This window comes from Podarcis pityusensis (genome assembly GCF_964106645.2).
Source record: "Podarcis pityusensis genome assembly, chromosome: 16".
NCBI lineage: Eukaryota > Metazoa > Chordata > Lepidosauria > Squamata > Lacertidae > Podarcis > Podarcis pityusensis.
The window spans coordinates 33,753,972-33,771,919 of NC_138041.1; the positions used below are offsets into that span (position 1 = coordinate 33,753,972).

Here is a 17,948-nt window from a genome sequence, read left to right on the forward strand (position 1 = left end):
TGATGCTTTTGAATTATGGTGCTGGAGAAGACTCTTGAGAGTCCCATGGACTGCAAGAACATCAAACCTATCCATTCTTAAGGAAATCAGCCCTGAGTGCTCACTAGAAGGACAGATCCTGAAGCTGAGGTGCCAATACTTTGGCCACCTCATGAGAAGAGAAGACTCCTTGGAAAAGACCCTGATGTTGGGAAAGATTGAGGGCACAAGGAGAAGGGGATGACAGAGGATGAGATGGTTGGAAAGTGTTCTCAAAGCTACCAGCATGAGTTTGACCAAACCGCGGGAGGCAGTGGAAGACAGGAGTGCCTGGCGTGCTCTGGTCCATGGGGTCACGAAGAGTCAGACACGACTAAATGACAACAACAACAACTCACAGCTTCCTTAGCAAAGCACAGTCCCCAGAATTCTTTGGGGAAAGCCACAATGGTTTAAACTGGTATGATACTGCTTTAAATGTGTAACTGCAAAGTTGGCCACCATCTAATGTCCCCCGGAAACAAATCAGAATGCATACTCAGCAAATACCGAACCTCCCTGCAGGCTTTTTTTGGGCAGCAAACGAACAGGGATGAACGTTCCACAGACAGGCTACCTTGAAGTGCCCTTCGATCAGCAGTGGCCCCATTCAAGCACGCAAATAATCACGGACGGCTGAATCAGCCCTTGAGCCGTTCCTCCCCACCGGCACTGCAAGTGCAAAAGATTTAACAGCCAACCTCCAAGATAAGTTCCTTTTGTTCCACTTGGTTGCTGACTGAGCATGCCTCTTCCTCCTTGCTTCCGATTCAGCGAGATCAGGGAGAGAGCACCGAGGTGTCTTCATCAATTTCAGCGTGGCTTCATCTATATTTCAAAAGAGAAAAGTCACTCAGGCAGGGGAGATGGGGAGAGTTTCTGCCTTGAAACAGCAACATCAACAGTGTATTTCCATAACAGCCATTTCAGATATGAAACATACCTCCCCACCATGCACTATAGGTAAAGGTAAAGGGACCCCTGACCATTAGGTCCAGTCATGGCCAACTCTGGGGTTGCGGCGCTCATCTCGCTTTATTGGCCGAGGGAGCCGGCGTACAGCTTCCGGGTCATGTGGCCAGCATGATTAAGCCGCTTCTGGCGAACCAGAGCAGCGCACGGAATAGGCGGTACCTATTTATCTGCTTGCACTTTGATGTGCTTTCGAACTGCTAGCTTGGCAGGAGCTGGGACCCAGCAATGGAAGCTCACCCCGTCGCGGGGATTCAAACCGCCGACCTTCTGATTGGCAAGTTCTAGGCTCTCTGGTTTAACCCACAGCGCCACCTGCGTCCCCACCATGCACTATACAAAGCAGCTAATATAGGAACGTGGTAAATATCCACTGATTCATGTAGCTCACTATTCCCTGCACTGGTTGGCAGAATTTCTCTCCAGGATTTCAGACACGATTCTTTCATAGCCTGACCTGGAGATGCTGTGGATTGAACAGATGTCCTGGTGCAGAGCCATAGTTTTTCCCGACAGAGAAAACACGTGTCTGAATTTGCATATACCCTACTGTAGATGCAACCAGAGTATTTCAGAACTGTTTGCTCTGGTTGCTAATAAGATATCATCTCCTAAAGCAGCCTGGAGGAGTGTTGTCTAGCAATAAATATAATATACAGAAAAACAGCACTATTCAGAAGTATGCAAAACCCCCTGAGTAAATCCATAATATAACTTGTGTTTGGTATTCATCTGCTGCTCTTTTCTTTTCCTCCTGTTAAGCGAGTTCTTAAGACTATTTTATTTGAGTGTGTATTTTTTTATTTAAAAAAGCACCAGAGCCTGTGTTTATTATTATTATTTGAATGCCCAGGTGCAGATACCCCCCTCCCCTTCCCACCCCCAGAAATCAGACAACACATCAGGTAAAATGCAGGACAACATACTTGGGATTAAAACGGCCACAGCTTTCTTAATTTCAAATGTAGGAAAACCTTGGCTTAGGCATTGGGCATGTATCCCTCTCAGCCCCCTTGCTGGGGGTCTGAAGCAAAACAGGGTCAGTCGGCGATATGGGGATATTGCAGAATGTGCGTTTACACAGCTGGCCCCAATCCACATTGCTGAGGGGAGTTCTATGACCCACCACCGTATTCTTGTGGCCTGAGACTCCCCTCAATACCCCCTTTAATGGGGTCCCTGGTATTACCGCCGCAGGTGGGGTGTGTCACCACACCACCCCTTCTATCGATTGATGGACTAGACTGGATTCCGTCCAAGGCCTAAAACCGCAAAAGGTGTGATAATTGCTACGGGGAAGGCAAAACCTGCAGAGCAGGGCAAATTCCTTCCCGGCTCTGAAAGACAGCAACCATCATCCGACCGCAGCAACATTCATGGACCTGGAAAGGAGAAGGTTAGCCTGTAAAGAAAGAAACCATTAGAGGGAGGGCTGGGTGGGTGACGCTCTGAGGCAGCTGCGCTGCCAGTGTCGGTTCCGACCTCTTTTTAAATCTAAGGAGCGGACCAGAGTGAAGCCTACGCTTCCACGGTCCTCTCCTTCAGCTCAAGCCTCCTGGCCCACTGCGGATTGGCTGATTCAAATATGGAGGTTCGGCGGGAACCCATAGGCCTCTGCCCAGGGATCAGAGCGCTGGCCCAACAGCACAGCGTGGCTTCAGGTGGGTGGCGGGGCTGCGTGCTGGGCCGCAAAACGTCGCCCACCGCCGGAGACACGGCGAGCGTCCATTATTAAATTTGTATACCGCCCTTCCCCTGAAGATCTCAGGGAAGCTCACAGCATAAAAATACAAGATAAAAAAAACCACAAAATACATAATGGAAAAGGAACGAAAACAAACCAAAACAATAACCCCCTTCCCTGCTCTCCCGCCTCCCACAAACACAATTACAGTAAAAGGAAATAGGATGTTAATCAGCCAAAGGCTTGGTTGGTTGAAGAGGAATGTTTTCGCCAGGCACTTAAAGGTCTTTAAAGAAGGCACCAGGCGAGTCTCCCTAGGGAGAGCATTCCACAAATGGGGAGCCACTGCAGAAAAATCTTGCGGACCTCTCACGGAGGAGGCACATGAAGAATTATATATTTAGACATGTCTGCTGATATATAGAGGTTTTTTTAAATTACATTGTTTGCTGTTAATTGTTAGGATCGTTTTTCATTTGTATGGTTCATAAGCCGCCTTAAGTATGATTTATCATTGAAAGGCAGCGTATTGATGCAGAATCGACCAGTCTTTGCTCCAACAGGAAAGCGAACATATCCAAGATTTATTTCTGATACCCCAGACCATGGCTTGAAGAATGGTCTAAATTGGCCCATTAGAAAGCTGTCGCCCCCCACCCCCCGCAGTCATCGCAGACTCCTGACTCATTATGCATTTATAAATGATATAATTACTGCCTGAAAAATGACTCAGAAATCTGCAAGTTCATAACATCAGAACTCGTGGACACTCAATGGAGCTGAATGTTAATAGATTCAGGAACAGATGAAAGAAAGGACTTCATCCATGGAGGAGAGGGCCTTCTAGGGTTACTAGTCATGATGGATATCTCTCCACAGTTGGGAGGCAGCAATGAATGCTTTCAAATGCTAGTTGTTGGAAATCACCGGAGGAGAGAGAGCTCTTGTGCTCGGTCCTGCTTACGGGTTTCCCATAGGCATTTGTTTGTTCCCTGCAAGAACAGGATGCTGGACTAGAGTGGCCATTTGGCTGACCCAGCAAGCTAGTATCATGTTCTTAAGGACTGGGAGATCTTTCCTACCTCTGCCTCTGAATACCAGTCAGTGAGGACCATGAGGAGGGCAGGCTTTTCATAGGCATCTGATAGGCCACTGTGACATCAGGATACTGAACGAGGTAGACCTTTGGTCTTATTCCAGAGGGCGCTTCTTATGTTATACCTGGAGGAGCATCTCCACCCCCATCGTTCAGCCTGGATACTGAGGTCCAGCTCTGAGGGCCTTCTGGCAGTTCCCTCACTACGAGAAGTCAAGTAACAGGGAACCAGGCAGAGGGTATTCTCGGTGGTGGCACCTGCCCTGTGGAATGCCCTCCCGTCAGATGTCAAGGAAACAAACAACTATCTGACTTTTAGAAGACCTTTGAAGGCAGCCCTGTTTAGGGAAGTTTTTAATGTTTGATGTCTTATCATGTTTTTAATATTCTGTTGGGGGCCACCCAGAGTACCTGGGGAATGAATAAATAAATAAATAAATTATTATTATTATTATTATTATTATTACACTCACTGTTTTTCTTTACATAAAGTCAGTGCAACCCCTGAAGGTCCACACACAAGATACGTGCTGGGAATTGCTTCGAGTTTCCTCAAAAGGAAAAACAAAAACAAAAAACAGGCACGTCCTGCCATTTTCAAGCTGCTCTTTAAGAGAGAACAGATTACACGCTCTCCTTTAAATTTAAGTGGCGTGCACTTCCAATTTCAACGAAAGCGCGGGCCAACCAATAAAAGCAAACTGTTCCTTCTTTTCGCTCCTGGGCACCTTGGTGCATCCGATAAGACGGGGGAGAAATAATTACATGAATTTAATTAGGAACTGAGAAGGAGAGTCCCGGCGATGTGGCGATATGGGAGGGGGAGGCGGAGGAGAAGCTTGAAGAGCTGTTCAAAAGAGAGTGGCTGCTGTTCAAAGCCTGAGTCACACAGAGCTGCCCTAAAAGCGTCTCTGCACTTGGCAAAGAAAGAGGGCATCATAATTAGCAGGTTCCTTCAAGCTTTTTCCGAAACCAGAGGGAGGGGAGCCCCTGGCCCAGGAGCTGCGAGCGGCCCTCACATCCTCTCTATCTGGCCCTCAGAATTCTCCCCAGGCCCTGCCTTTACAACCCAAATAGGTTTTTGCCTGGCTGCACTGTGTCATTGAACTGAAGATGCTTCCTGCTCGCCTGGATGGAAGACAGCAAGGTCCGTGAGGTTGTGTGCATAGAAAGTAGCCAACTTAGAACAGTGGTGAAATGTACTCCCTTTTTGCCCCACCCACTTTTGCTTGTGGCCCCTCCCACCAGTGGCATACGACCCCCAGAAAGTTGCCCGGAAGGGAATTTTCCTCCCTTGGGGAGAAAAAAGCTCTCTGTTCCTCTGAAACAGAGAGCCACTTTTTTGGCTGTGGGCAACATGGAAATCCTGCGTTGAGAAAACTAGCCTTCTGCAAAAAGATGCACGATTCCCTTCATTTCGCTTAGCTGTCTCTGGATTTTGGGTCGTCGTGGGGAGAGAAGAGGAGCTACCACCAGCAGCAAATAAGTACTCAGGCCTTATGGTGAAAGGTGAAGGGGGTTGTTTATACCCGTGGAATGAATTCTAAAGGACGTTAGCAGTTAGAAAAAGATGCTTTCAGGTAGAGAGGGGGAAAACCAGTGGTTTTCCTGGGCTCCCATGGCAGTGAAATGAAACCACCTTTTCAGGAAGACAGCATAACTTAAGTCAAGGGGTCTACTCTGAGTAAAGCTTAGATGGCTGCAACCCATTAATATTATTATCTCATGAGACCAGGGCCCTGTGGGATATGATTTCTTTCCGCAGGGCCTGCAAGACAGAGCTGTTCTGCCTGGCCTTTGGTTTGGACTCAGTCTGAGCCTTATGTTTCCCTCCCCTTATGGTTTTGATCTATGGGCTACTTTTAAAATGAGGCTGCATTTTAAATTGCATTTTAACATGTATTTTAAATTGTTCCCCCCCCCCCGCCCCTATTATGTTTTTTTACTGTAATTTTACTGGTGTTAGCCCTGAGCTTGGCTCTAGCCGGGGAGGGTGGGGTATAAATAAAAATTATTATTTATTATCATATTATTATTATTTGGTAATAACCACAATGCACAATCAACCCCCCCCCATATGATTTTGTCACAAAGCTGTGGCTTGTCTTTCACCTAGCTCATTTTAGCTGTGCTTAAGGTCAACTTTGATAAAGTCGTTAGCAATCTGCAAAGTAATTATGTGGGGAGGGGTGGGAAAGAAATAAAGCGAAACAGGGGCAGGAGGGTTTTTGGGAGCGTTGAGGAGGAAAAGGCATACCAGATGTCTGGACGGCTCACGTGTTTCAGAGGTGGGAAGACAGGCAGAGACAGAAAGCTCTCCGCATCACATTGCGGAAACCCCCCACCCCACCCCAGAAGCGTGAGAAGCTGGCAAAATAATTGCCCGCCTCGGGTTGTCGGCCGCACGGGGCGACAAAACACCTGAGCCATGTAATTACTTCCCCAGGATGGCAGGCGAGCCCGTCTGCTTCTCGCACGCAGGGATCCTTCCTCTCCCAGCGGAAGCTGCCAAGAGGCCACGAGAGCAGCTGCAGAATGGAAGGGTGAAGCTACCGCTTCTGGTTCCCTTCTGGACAGAAGGCTGCATTGGGGCGGGTGGGTTGGGGGGCAAGCAGACTGGCCTTGCAAACTCTCCTCCAGCCTTTGCATAACTTTCATTTCCTTCGAGTCATTCTGAACATATGTTACCGGAATCACAAAACAGAGAAACCAGTAGGAGAACACTTCAATCTCCCAGGACATTCTATACAAGATCTCAAAGTAGCTGTTTTACTACAAAGGAATTTCAGAAATAGACTGGAAAGAGAAGCTGCTGAATTGCAACTCATTACCAAACTTAAAACCATGGAGAGACCTGGTTTGAACAAAGACATTGGATTCTTATCTCATTATACATGACTAAGCCATTTCTCACCTTCTCACCCCTTGCCTTTTCCTGTAAGACCTATTACAGTCGTTAAGAGTCGTCAGCAGGCTCATCTCAGCTATCTGCCAATCTCCCATTCCCACCACCCTTCTGAGTAATACCCCTCCCCACCTTCTCACTATATAGAAGGATCTGGCAACTTCTGTTTCAGTGTATCTGAAGAAGTGTGCTTGCACACGAAAGCTCATACCAAGAACTAACTTAGTTGGTCTTAAAGGTGCTGCTGGAAGGATTTTTTTTATTTTGAATATGTTACCGGTAACAGCCTTTCCTCTTCTGAGGGGACGAGGTGGTGTTTTCCAAGGAATGCCTGCACTGTTAAGCTTGCTCACATCATGGCGTTTCAGTCAGAGTGTTGGACTAGGGGTCTGGGAGAGCAGGGTTCGAATTCCCACTCCGCCATGAAGCTCCCTGGGTGGTGACTTTGAGCCAGTCCCTGCCTCTCTCTCTCTCTCTCTCTCTCTGCCTAACCTACCTATCAGGGTTGTTGTCAGGATTAAGAGAGAAGGCGGGCGGAGAGAACCACATATGGCACTTTGAGCTCCTCAGATAGAAAGGCAGGATGGAGAAGTGCAATAAAAGATACACGGTTTGTATCCAAGCCGATTGTATCTCCCCTTTTCATCGTTTGGTTCTGCTTTGCAATGGTCTAATAGAAAAAAGACAGTGATGCAACTGAGAAATTGCACAAAGCAAATGAAATACCACGAAAATCCCTGAAACGAGAAGTAATCGACTAGAAACATTATCTTGTGGAAATAAACTAAATAATAAAAATCAAAAAGCTTAAGGAAAAAATTAGAAAAACCTAAAATAGAACAAAGCCTTAACGGGATGCCGGCTACAAACCTCGTTTCACAGAACTATTCAGTTTCCTCAGAAGGAAATAGAAGAATCATAAATGACCAAAATTAAAAAAAGGATAGAACCCCCCAAAATTCTGAAGTATTATAATCCTAGCTCGACCTAGGTAAAGCGAAGTGCAGTAATAAAGGATTGAGGACTCAAAAGTACAGTTTCTAACCTTTTTCGTGAATTCAGTATTAAAGGTAAAGGGACCCCTGACCGTTAGGTCCAGTCGTGACCGACTCTGGGGTTGCGGCGCTCATCTCGCTTTATTGGCCGAGGGAGCTGGCATACAGCTTCTGGGTCATGTGGCCAGCATGACTAAGCTGCTTCTGGCGAACCAGAGCAGCGCACGGAAACGCCGTTTACCTTCCCGCCGGAGCGGTACCTATTTATCTAATTGCACTTTGACGTTCTTTCAAACTGCTAGGTTGGCAGGAGCAGGGACTGAGAAACGGGAGCTCACCCCATTGCAGGGTTTCGAACCGCCGACCTTCTGATCGGCAAGTCCTAGGCTCTGTGGTTTAACCCACAGCACCACCTGTGTGCCATTAAAAAATTCAGTATTAGGAACTGAATTATTATCCACAAGATAATATTTCTAGTCGATTACTTCTCATTTCAGGGATTTTCACAGTATTTCACTTGTTTTTTGCAATGGTCTAAGGCAGGGGTCAGCAAACTTTTTCAGCAGGGGGCCAGTCCACTGCCCCTCAGACCTTGTGGGGGGGCCGGACTATATTTTGGGGAAAAAATGATGCAAGAGCACTACGAGCCCCGGTGACTGCTTACCTGTGTCTTGCGAGCGGCAGGGGCTGGTGGCAGCGGTGGTGGTGGAGGGATGATGAGCAGTGCGTGAAAGGGCTCTGGAGAGGGGCTGCTTAAAATGGCGGCCGCTTGAGTGCTGCTGCTGCTGGCACCAACAAAGCCCAGCCCCCTTCCTCCTCTAGTCACGGGCGGGGAGAAGCCAGGAGGAGGGAGGGAGGAGGCGCCACTGCCGTGTGAGGGAGAGGGATGGAGAGGGAAATAACACACGCACTGGTGATCCACACGGCGATTCCCGGACCATCTGCGGGCCGGATCCAGAAGGCAATTGGGCCTGATCTGGCCGGAGGGCCTTAGTTTGTCGACCCATGGACTAAGGAGCCAATTGCCAATCTGGTGCCATCCAGATGTTTTGGACTGCAACTCCAACAGCCCTAGTCATCACCTTTTAAAAACATATGGAGGGCATCAGGTTGGCAAAGGCCGGTCTACAGACAAACAAACCCGCACCTGAAATCTGAATCTTCCAGACAGATTTCCACATTGTTTTCGTGTGATATAAAAGCCACTTCCAGAACCAAAGTGCTCATTTCTATGTTATTTGCTTCCTGAAACAAAACATCAGTTGCAATTAATGTGGAAATGAGTAGTAAGCTCATTCTGCATGCAAAGGACATGGTCAACCACTAAGCCAGGGTCTGCTAGCATGGCGCCTGGGGCACTCTTGAGGTCTTTATCCGGTGCCCGTGAAGTCTCTGAGCCCCCTGACACACTGCCCCCTTGGGTCCTAAGGTGGTGTAATGGTCACTCCCCCCCCTTGCTTGGAAAGCCGAAAGAAGTTGAGAAGAATGATGCTCTTCTGTCAACTCTATGTGCTTTTCAAGCTCAGATGAATTCTGTTCAGTCTGACTTTTGCCTAGATTCCTTGGAAATGCAATGAGTTCTCTCTCCCTCTCTTTCTCCCTCTCTTTCTCTCTCTCTTTCTTAGGGAGGTGGGTGGTTTTTATCAAAGGAAGAGGCAGTGAAATGACCAGATGGGGTGGCACTCACAAATACAAATGGGCCCACCAGCATTAAAAAAAAATGGCACCCACTGCATTGAGCTATGTTGGACACAACAAATGTTCTCCTCCCAATTCTCTACTCACCTAGAATCCCAGTGGTTTCAAGGCCGCCAAACTGCTGCATGGCCACAATGGCTTTGGTGAGCTCTTCCTGTGTCTGCAGTTTTCCTGTGATGGGGTCTGGAGGGGGCAGATAGCCGAATTTTGTCAGCCAATCCTGTTAAAACCAAAAAAACGGAGAAGGTTGGGAAAAGAAAGAAATGATTCAATACGTCAAAGGGTCTCTTTAGTTGCACCTCACCTAGTCTCTCTCTCTCACACACACTCTTACATGTTTACACTCGGCTACCACATTGAATGCCGCATCCCTCGTTAACAAATGGATGTGTCAGAACAGATCTATGTACATTACTTTAAGTAATGGAATCTGATGACCTTCATGCATCCTGGAGCTGACATTTAATTTTCCTAACCAGCTACAAAACACTTTTGATTACATAGACGAGCAGTTATAGGAAACTCGGGGTTGCACTTCCATTTTCTCGCTAAAGGGGTCCATGTGCGTCACGGTGAGATAACAGCGAAGGGGAAGGTGATGTTCCTTTCTCCCACTCTTGCTCTGGGTAAGAGACAGGGGTCTTTCAGAAACCCAGTGAAGGAGAAGATCTACTGCGAAACTAATGATGCCTAATTCTGAAGGGGCCCCAGAAACCACTTCAGTCCACGTTGCTTTAAAAATTTGCTTTGAAAAGTGCATCATGCAGGTATACAACATTTTCCTAATTACTCAAAAAGGATAAGACATAGGAAAGTTTTATTCACACACCAGGGACTTTGACATGTGAAACAATCCAGTACAGCAATTTTAATCAAAAAATAAGATGTAGTTATATATAGTGGTGCCTCGGTTTACAAACTTATTCCATTCCAGAAGTCCGTTCTTAAACCGAAACTGTTCTTAAACCGAGGCGCGCTTTCCCTAATGAGGCCTCCTGCCGCTGGTGCTCTTCCACTGTTTGGATTCCGTAATTAGACTGAGGTAAAATTCGCAAACCAGGACACTACTTCTGGTTTTGCGGAGTTCGTAAACCGAATCGTTCTTAAACAGTACTGTTCCTAAACTGGGGTACCGCTGTACAGTAAAGGTAAAGGGTAAAGGGAACCCTAACCATTAGGTCCAGTCGTGGCCGACTCTGGGGTTGTGGCACTCATCTTGCTTTACTGGCCAAGGGAGCCGGCGTACAGCTTCCGGGTCATGTGGCCAGCATGACAAAGCCGCTTCTGGCGAATCAGAGCAGCGCACGGAAATGCTGTTTACCTTCCCGCCGGAGCGGTACCTATTTATCTACTTGCACCTCGATGTGCTTTCGAACTGCTAGGTTGGTAGGAGCAGGGACCGAGCAACAGGAGCTCACCCCGTCATGGGGATTCGAACCACCGACCTTCAGATTGGCAAGTCCTAGGCTCTGTGGTTTAACCCACAGCACCACCCGCGTCCCACATCATTTCCCTACTTCCTCCTAATTACTCAAAAAGGATAAGGCATAGGAAAGTTTTATTCACACCAGGGACTTTGACATGTGAAACAATCCACTATAGCAATTTTAATCAAAGTATGAGACGTTGTAGTTTTATATAGTGGTACCTTGGTTTATGAACTCAATCCATTCCGGAAGTCCGTTCTTAAACCGAAACCATTCTTAAACCGAGGCGCACTTTTCCTAATGAGGCCTTCTGCAGCCGGTCCCCTTCCACCGTTCGGATTCCATTCTTAGACCGAGGTAAAGTTTGCAAACTGGGACACTACTTCTGGTTTTGCGGAGTTCGTAAACCGAATCGTTCTTAAACAGGACTGTTCTTAAACCGAGGTACTGCTGTACAGTATATATACAGTGATACCTCGGGTTACATACGCTTCAGGTTACAGACTCCGCTAACCCAGAAATATCACCTCGTGTTAAGAACTTTGCTTCAGGATGAGAACAGAAATCGTGCTCCGGCGGCGCGGCTGCAGCAGGAGGCCCCATTAGCTAAAGTGCTGCTTCAGGTTAAGAACAGTTTCAGGTTAAGAACGGACTTCCGGAACGAATTAAGTTCTTAACCCGAGGTACCACTGTATATATCATACATTGTGATGATCTGTCATGGAACAACCCCACTGAAGAAGATAACAATGGTTACCCAGACCTCATTGCTGGTTGCGAAGGGCCCCCCCGGGACAGTTCAGGCTTCAGGGCCCCCAAACATAGGCACCAACTCTATAGGGCTGAGGTGTTTTCAGCCCCCCCAAGTCTTTTGGGATGGGACTGAGCCCTCCAAATCTTGAGGGGTTGAAGGAAACAGAGTATGGCATCTCCACCACCCACTCAGCTCCTTTATTGTGATGGAGCGGCCAGGACTGCCTGGAGAGTCCTGGGGTGTTTCACTGGGGGGGGGGAGGGGGAGGGGAAAGGGTCCCACAAGGTCTCCTGGAGCAGTGACGAAAGGATGCCCCCCCAATGTAGGTCCACCACAGCCGGTGTGATGCACTTAAGAGAGTTGGATAACAGATTACAAAAAACAAGCAAAACTGGAAAAACGCTCTGTGAAACCCAAACAGAGTCAAAGGGCACATGCACACCCAAGGTTTAAATTCTCTTTTCCCACAAAGGTGAACTCAATGCTACTTACAAAAACAAGCATTAAAAAGTGCAAAAGCAAGAGTAAAAACACTAAATGTCGCTCAAATGTGTGTGTGTGTGTGTGTGTGTGTAGAGTCAATTCTACCCCACCCAAAGATAAGCAGAAAATTAAGGTCGAATGACCTGGGTCAGGGGTCAGCAAACTCTTTCAGCAGGGGGCCAGTCCACTGTCCCACGGACCTTGTGGGGGGCCGGACTATATTTTGAAAAAAAATAATGAACAAATTCCTATGCCCCACAAATAACCCAGAGATTCATTTTAAATAAAAACACACATTCTACTCATGCTGATTCCTGGACCGTTCGCAGGCCGGATTTAGAAGGCAATTGGGCCGGATCCAGCCCCCGGGCCTTAGTTTGCCTACCCATGACCTGGGTGAATCAGAAGGTTTTTGCTTGGCACCTAAAAATGAACAGTGATGAAGCCAGGCCCATCTTGCTTGGGAGAGAATTCCACAGATGGGGTGCCACCACTGAGAAGGCCCATTCTCATGTCACTGCCCTCCATACATCCCTTGGGAGGGAGCATATGGAGAATGGCTTCATATGACAACTACAGGGTCTGGGTTGGTTCCTGCAGGGAGAGGAGTTTTGAGATATTGGGGTTAACGACAGGAACAGGGGAACCCACCACCCTCTAGATCAGTGGTTCTCAACCTGTGGGTCCTCAGATGTTGTTGGACTACAACTCCCATCATCTCTGAGCTCTGGCCTTGCTAGCTAGGGGTGATGGGAGTTGTAGTCCAACAACATCTGGGGACCCACAGGTTGAGAAAGGCTGCTCTAGATCTTGTTGGAGTGCATCTCCTATCACCCCACTGGCCACGTTGGCTGGGGTTGATGGGTGCTGGAGTTTAACCTTCAAGTGGAGGGCTGCAGTTTCTCCAGACTGGACCACAGGCCAGTCTGGGGCTGGTGGGACTTCTGCAACCACACCCATAGGTATCTGGCTTGCCTCAGCATGCCCACCTGAGATATTGGGGGTTGGGGATGTGATTGCTGTGGGGATACCTGTAGCATCAACAGTTTTGGTGAGAAGCTGAGGGTTGATTGCTGTGGGGTCGACTGCTCTTCCTGAATGGACAAAAGCAGAGGCTTCCAGAATAAGCAACCCCTCACTACTTAGCAAAAAAGGTTGATCAAATGTTTGCTAGAGGATGAGGATGCTGGATCTGTGCAGCACAATTCTAAGGGGATGAAATGCACTCAATCATTTTGACAATTCACACCCATCTTCCATCTGCAGAGGAAACAGAAGGTTTGATGGTGATTGGGGTGACAACGGTCATTGTTCTTGATCAGTACCTAAGAAGTATCGAAATATCGAGCTGTTAAGGGCTGCTATCAACCTGGGGCTTTTAACTGGGTCAATACCCCATTAAGTCCTCTCTCTTTGCAATGATTAATGTTGAGTGTCAACATCAGGTTAGAACAGCAGTGCTTGACCGCTTCATGTCTAAGTCACACCCCAGGAGATGGTTGGGACAGCACAGCAGAAAATTCTCAGGTTCTGAATTGTTCTGATGGGAAACTGGCCTCTGCACGTCTCCCTATCTTGGCTTCCCTTTGAGTTGCTTAGTATTTTGATCTCCACCATCCATTGCAGCAGTGTCTGGGGGGCTACTGTAACTGGTAGGGCAGAAGGCAAGGAGCACAGCAACAAGCGGAGCCAGAGACAATGACTGGAGGAGTCAACCAGCTACATCCCTTGCCCCTTCCCACCTGTTGAGTTCTACAAAGGCAATATTCAGACCAAGGAGGAGGAAACCAATGGGCAGTGCCACACCCTAGTAAGGGCAGAGCCCCATTTACCCTAATGGACTACCTTCCAGTGCACCCCTGAGATTCTGATGCAAAAGAGAGCATGAGATAGATTTCACTAGTGTTTAGTGATGTTCCTGCAACTTCACTGTGAATCACGTTATATACGAAAGGAGACTCTTGAGAGTCCCATGGACTGCAAGAAGATCAAACCTATCCATTCTTAAGGAAATCAGCCACTGGAAGGACAGATCGTGAAGCTGAGGCTCCAATACTTTGGCCACCTCATGAGAAGAGAAGACTCCCTGGAAAAGACCCTGATGTTGGGAAAGATGGATGGCACAAGGAGAAGGGGATGACAGAGGACGAGATGGTTGGACGGTGTTCTCGAGGCTACCAGCATGAGTTTGACCAAGCTGCAGGAGGCGGTGGAGGACAGGGGTGCCTGGCGTGCTCTGGTCCATGAGGTTACGAAGAGTCGGACACGACTAAACGACTAAACAACAACAATTTTTTTTTAAAAAAAACATTTGCCACATGGCTCTGTCAACCATTGGCTGAGATGCTGTGATGCCACAGATTGTTCCAACTGCTTGTGGGAAACTGCAGTAAAACATAACTATGCGTGAGTGCCAGTTAGTGCATGATGAGGTTTGGACTGCAGGGTTAGATTCCTAGACTCAGATAGGTCTTCTCCAAGTGAAGCCTTCTCTTCCTCTTCCCTCTCTCTCTGCACCATGCAAGTGACCAAGGAAGATGTGCCTAAGCAAACTCCAAGCTTAGAGCATGTCTATTTCTGTATTTTCTACCCAAGAGTATTCTGCCTGTATTCTCCTTGCTGCTGCTTGGATAAATGCATGAATCTGACCTTTGGGACATTTTGTAAGCAAAGCATTTTAAAACTTACCTAACAGTGTGTGGTCTGTTGTTACAATTATAATGCCCTGTGCTCGACAATGTTGAGGGATTGAACCAGGGACTTTCCCCACGCAAGGCAGATGCTCTAGCACTGACCCATGATCTTCACAAGAGATATCACAATTGGTACTGAAACTGGGAATCCCCTTCCCATTTTATTGCTGGTGACATTCTTGTAAGTCTCCTTGTTTGTAAGCTGCTTTGGGTGGCTTTGGGCAAGTTAAAATGACTAAAAATATCAATTAATAGCAAATTCAATAATAACAGTAAGTTTGTTGATCATTTGCATCCACCCATCTGTCTTGTTTTTGTTTTTTAAAATCATCCATCCTTCTCTTTCTTTTTCCTTCATCCATTCGTCCTTCTCCTTTCTTTTATTACATGCACCATACCTCTTTGCTTTCATCTTCTACATCCATCCATTTTTCCTCGATTCATTCATTCATTCATTTATTCTTCCTTTCTTCCCTTCATTTTTGCATCACCATTCCTTCTTATCCAAGCCATTCTTTCTTCCATATTCCCATTCATCACCTCCCTTCCTATACAATCCATTCATGCTCTTGACCCCTCCAATCTCCCACCACGCCTTCCTTCCTGATTCCATTGGCAACCATTTGTTAGGAGCACGTCCCCCGAACCAGCCCCTGGGAAAGCAACCTCTTCATCGCCAGGCAAGTGTGGTCCAGGAGGCAGCCTGCACGATCCTTGTCAGCTCCCCGCTGCAATTATTTGTTCCTTTGTACAGCAAAAGTAGCTGCGACAGAAATGAGATACACAATTTGCTCTTGATGGGTCCTGAAAAATCATCTCAGACATGCAACCCTACATTGGCCCATCGATCGCCAAGTCTTGGCAGAGCGCAATTTGGTTTTCTCGACATCTACGGAACCCATGTCCTTAATCCTCTAATTGTTAAGGAAGCTTTGGTATGCTTCAGAATGGGCCGATTTGGCTGATTGTGGAGCATTTCTGGAAGGAAAATCATTGCAGGAACCTCAGCAAAGACAAAGACCGCACGCTCTTCAAAACGAAGAATGTGAGAGATGAAAAAGCATTTATAGCAGGGTGGTGAACCCATGAGTCAAATCTGACCTTTATGCCTCTCTATTCATGCCAAGGGAGGAGCGAGGGAGCACTGGCTGGGGGGTTATTCAGTGATGGGGCTGACCTCAACGTGGTGTGACCGAAAGGCAGCCTGGCCTCAGGAATGTGCCCTTGGGAGTGCAAGGAAGGCAGACAGAGCCCTCTGCCTGGCCTGCATGGAGCCTTCATGGTTACTGGCCTCTGTTGGGGATGCGGCTGTGAGACCAGGATGAGCTCCAGGGCCCCGAGACCCCTGGTGGCAGGTGACAGGGAAGGATGGGAAGTTGGGATGGAGCCTGCCAGGATGTGCCTGGACGGCAGCAGCCTCCCCATGGGCTCCTGGGGTGTGTGTGTGTGTGTGTGTATGTTAGGACTGGCAATGTTTAGATGCATCATCCAAAATCGGTTTGAAGTCCACATCATGTTAATGGTTTCATAATATCTGACATGGTGATATATCATGAATCATAATGTGTGTGTGTGTGTGTATGTATGTATGTGTGTGTGTGTGTGTGCTATGTAAAAAAAATTGTGATATGGGAAAAAACATGTAGCTGGTCATCCCTTCTCTCATGATTCCTGCTGCCCCTGTTGCTCTGTACTACAAAATAACAGCTGTTAAAGGCAAGTAAATATATATATATATCAGTTTTAGACCCCTAAGTACTAGCAGTTGCCAGGACATCACCCCGTTTGCCTCTACATAGTTGCATCCTTATGTCAGACATTGTGCTATATTAGTATATTACGATGTTTAGCTGGTGATGTACCACAATGTTGGAATCCAGATATTGCCCAGCCCTAGTCCCCAATGGCACCATGCTGTTCAGCTGCTCCAAGCAGCTTTAAAGTGTTAAGAATGAATGAAAGAAAGAAAGAAATAGTGATTTGATCTTATCGAAGCCGGTCTTCAACTGATAGGGATCATGTTAAACCTTGCATTGCTCCAATGTGGAAAACCCCAAACCCTCAAATTGTAACAGATTGGCTGAAATCAACACCAGGAAAGGGACATATAATGGGGAAACTATTTGTATTAATTATCAAAATATATTAATGGAAAAACCGACCTCGTTCGTCAAATACTGGAATGACAAAACAGCAGGTTATGTGTCTCCTTATAATTTATTCACTGTAATTTAACTTTCCACCAAAATGTACTTTTCTGAGATGATTTATCCCCTCTTCTTCTTCATCATCTTTCTACTCTACTGTGGTCAAATGGAATAGGATTGGCTAAACCAAACAGACCCAGATTCAAATCCAGACCCGACATCTACTCAGTTCACAGCATGACCTGCGATGGGCTCATCACTTATCTCTCAGCCTAACTTAGGTCACAAGGATAAAATTGGACTCTTCCTTGTATGCATGATATCTAGAAGCTTAGTTTCAGTGCTTAAAAGAAAGTGAACAGGTGAACATATTTGAGGATTTGAGGAACATATAAAGGGTGAGATGGTCTCTAAGATTTGTGGGTTCTAGACTGTGTTGGGTTTTCATACCAGGACCTTGAATGGGCTTGGAAGCCAACTAGTGATGAGGATATATTCTGAAATGTAACACAACAGTCCTGTGAGGTAGGTCAGACTGAAATTAATGAGGCTGCAGAATCTGAAGTGTTATGTACTGAAGTTCTCACCCTGGGCCAGCAGGGGGATACTGTAGATAGTTATGCAAATGAAGGATCGAAAGTGACGTTCAGTGATTGGATGGATACTGTAGATAGTTATGCAAATGGAGGATCAAAAGTGACGTTCAGTGATTGGATAGTTTTAGAAAGTTGCTACAGTAATGTTGTACTGGAGGCAGGCTGACTGAGCCCTTCAGTTCAGTTCTGTTGTGGCCTCTGAATAAAGAAGAGCTGTTTGAAGAATTGCTGTGTCGTCTGATATGTTCACCCACAACTTAACATGAAGCAACTGAATCTATTCAATTGTCTTCAAGGGCAACTGTGAGCCAGCTGCACCTTACAGCTGTCAAGCTTGAAGGTTACAGCAACATGGCTCAGTGTGGTGACCTATCTTCACAACAACCTTATAAGGGAGGCCAGTGGCTTGCCCAAAGTCACTGGGGCTTTGATCCCATAACCTAACCCTACTCTAAATCCACTGCTCTAGCCACCACAATG

At 47.0% G+C, this 17,948-nt stretch overlaps 1 protein-coding gene across 2 annotated transcripts in view; it reads right to left on the reverse strand.

The window, feature by feature from the left end:
* MMP17 (matrix metallopeptidase 17) overlaps positions 1-17,948 on the reverse strand; it is a 288,088-nt gene that overhangs the window by 167,465 nt on the left and 102,675 nt on the right. For both annotated transcript variants that reach the window (XR_013980392.1, XM_080985166.1), the window contains exons 2-3: positions 9,456-9,588; positions 720-846 (exon numbers count right to left, since the gene is read on the reverse strand). Coding sequence is in view for 1 of the 2 variants with exons in the window: in XM_080985166.1 (XP_080841292.1) it covers positions 720-846; positions 9,456-9,588 (260 nt within the window). In the remaining variant the exon portion in view is untranslated. The remainder of the gene's footprint in view (positions 1-719; positions 847-9,455; positions 9,589-17,948) is intronic.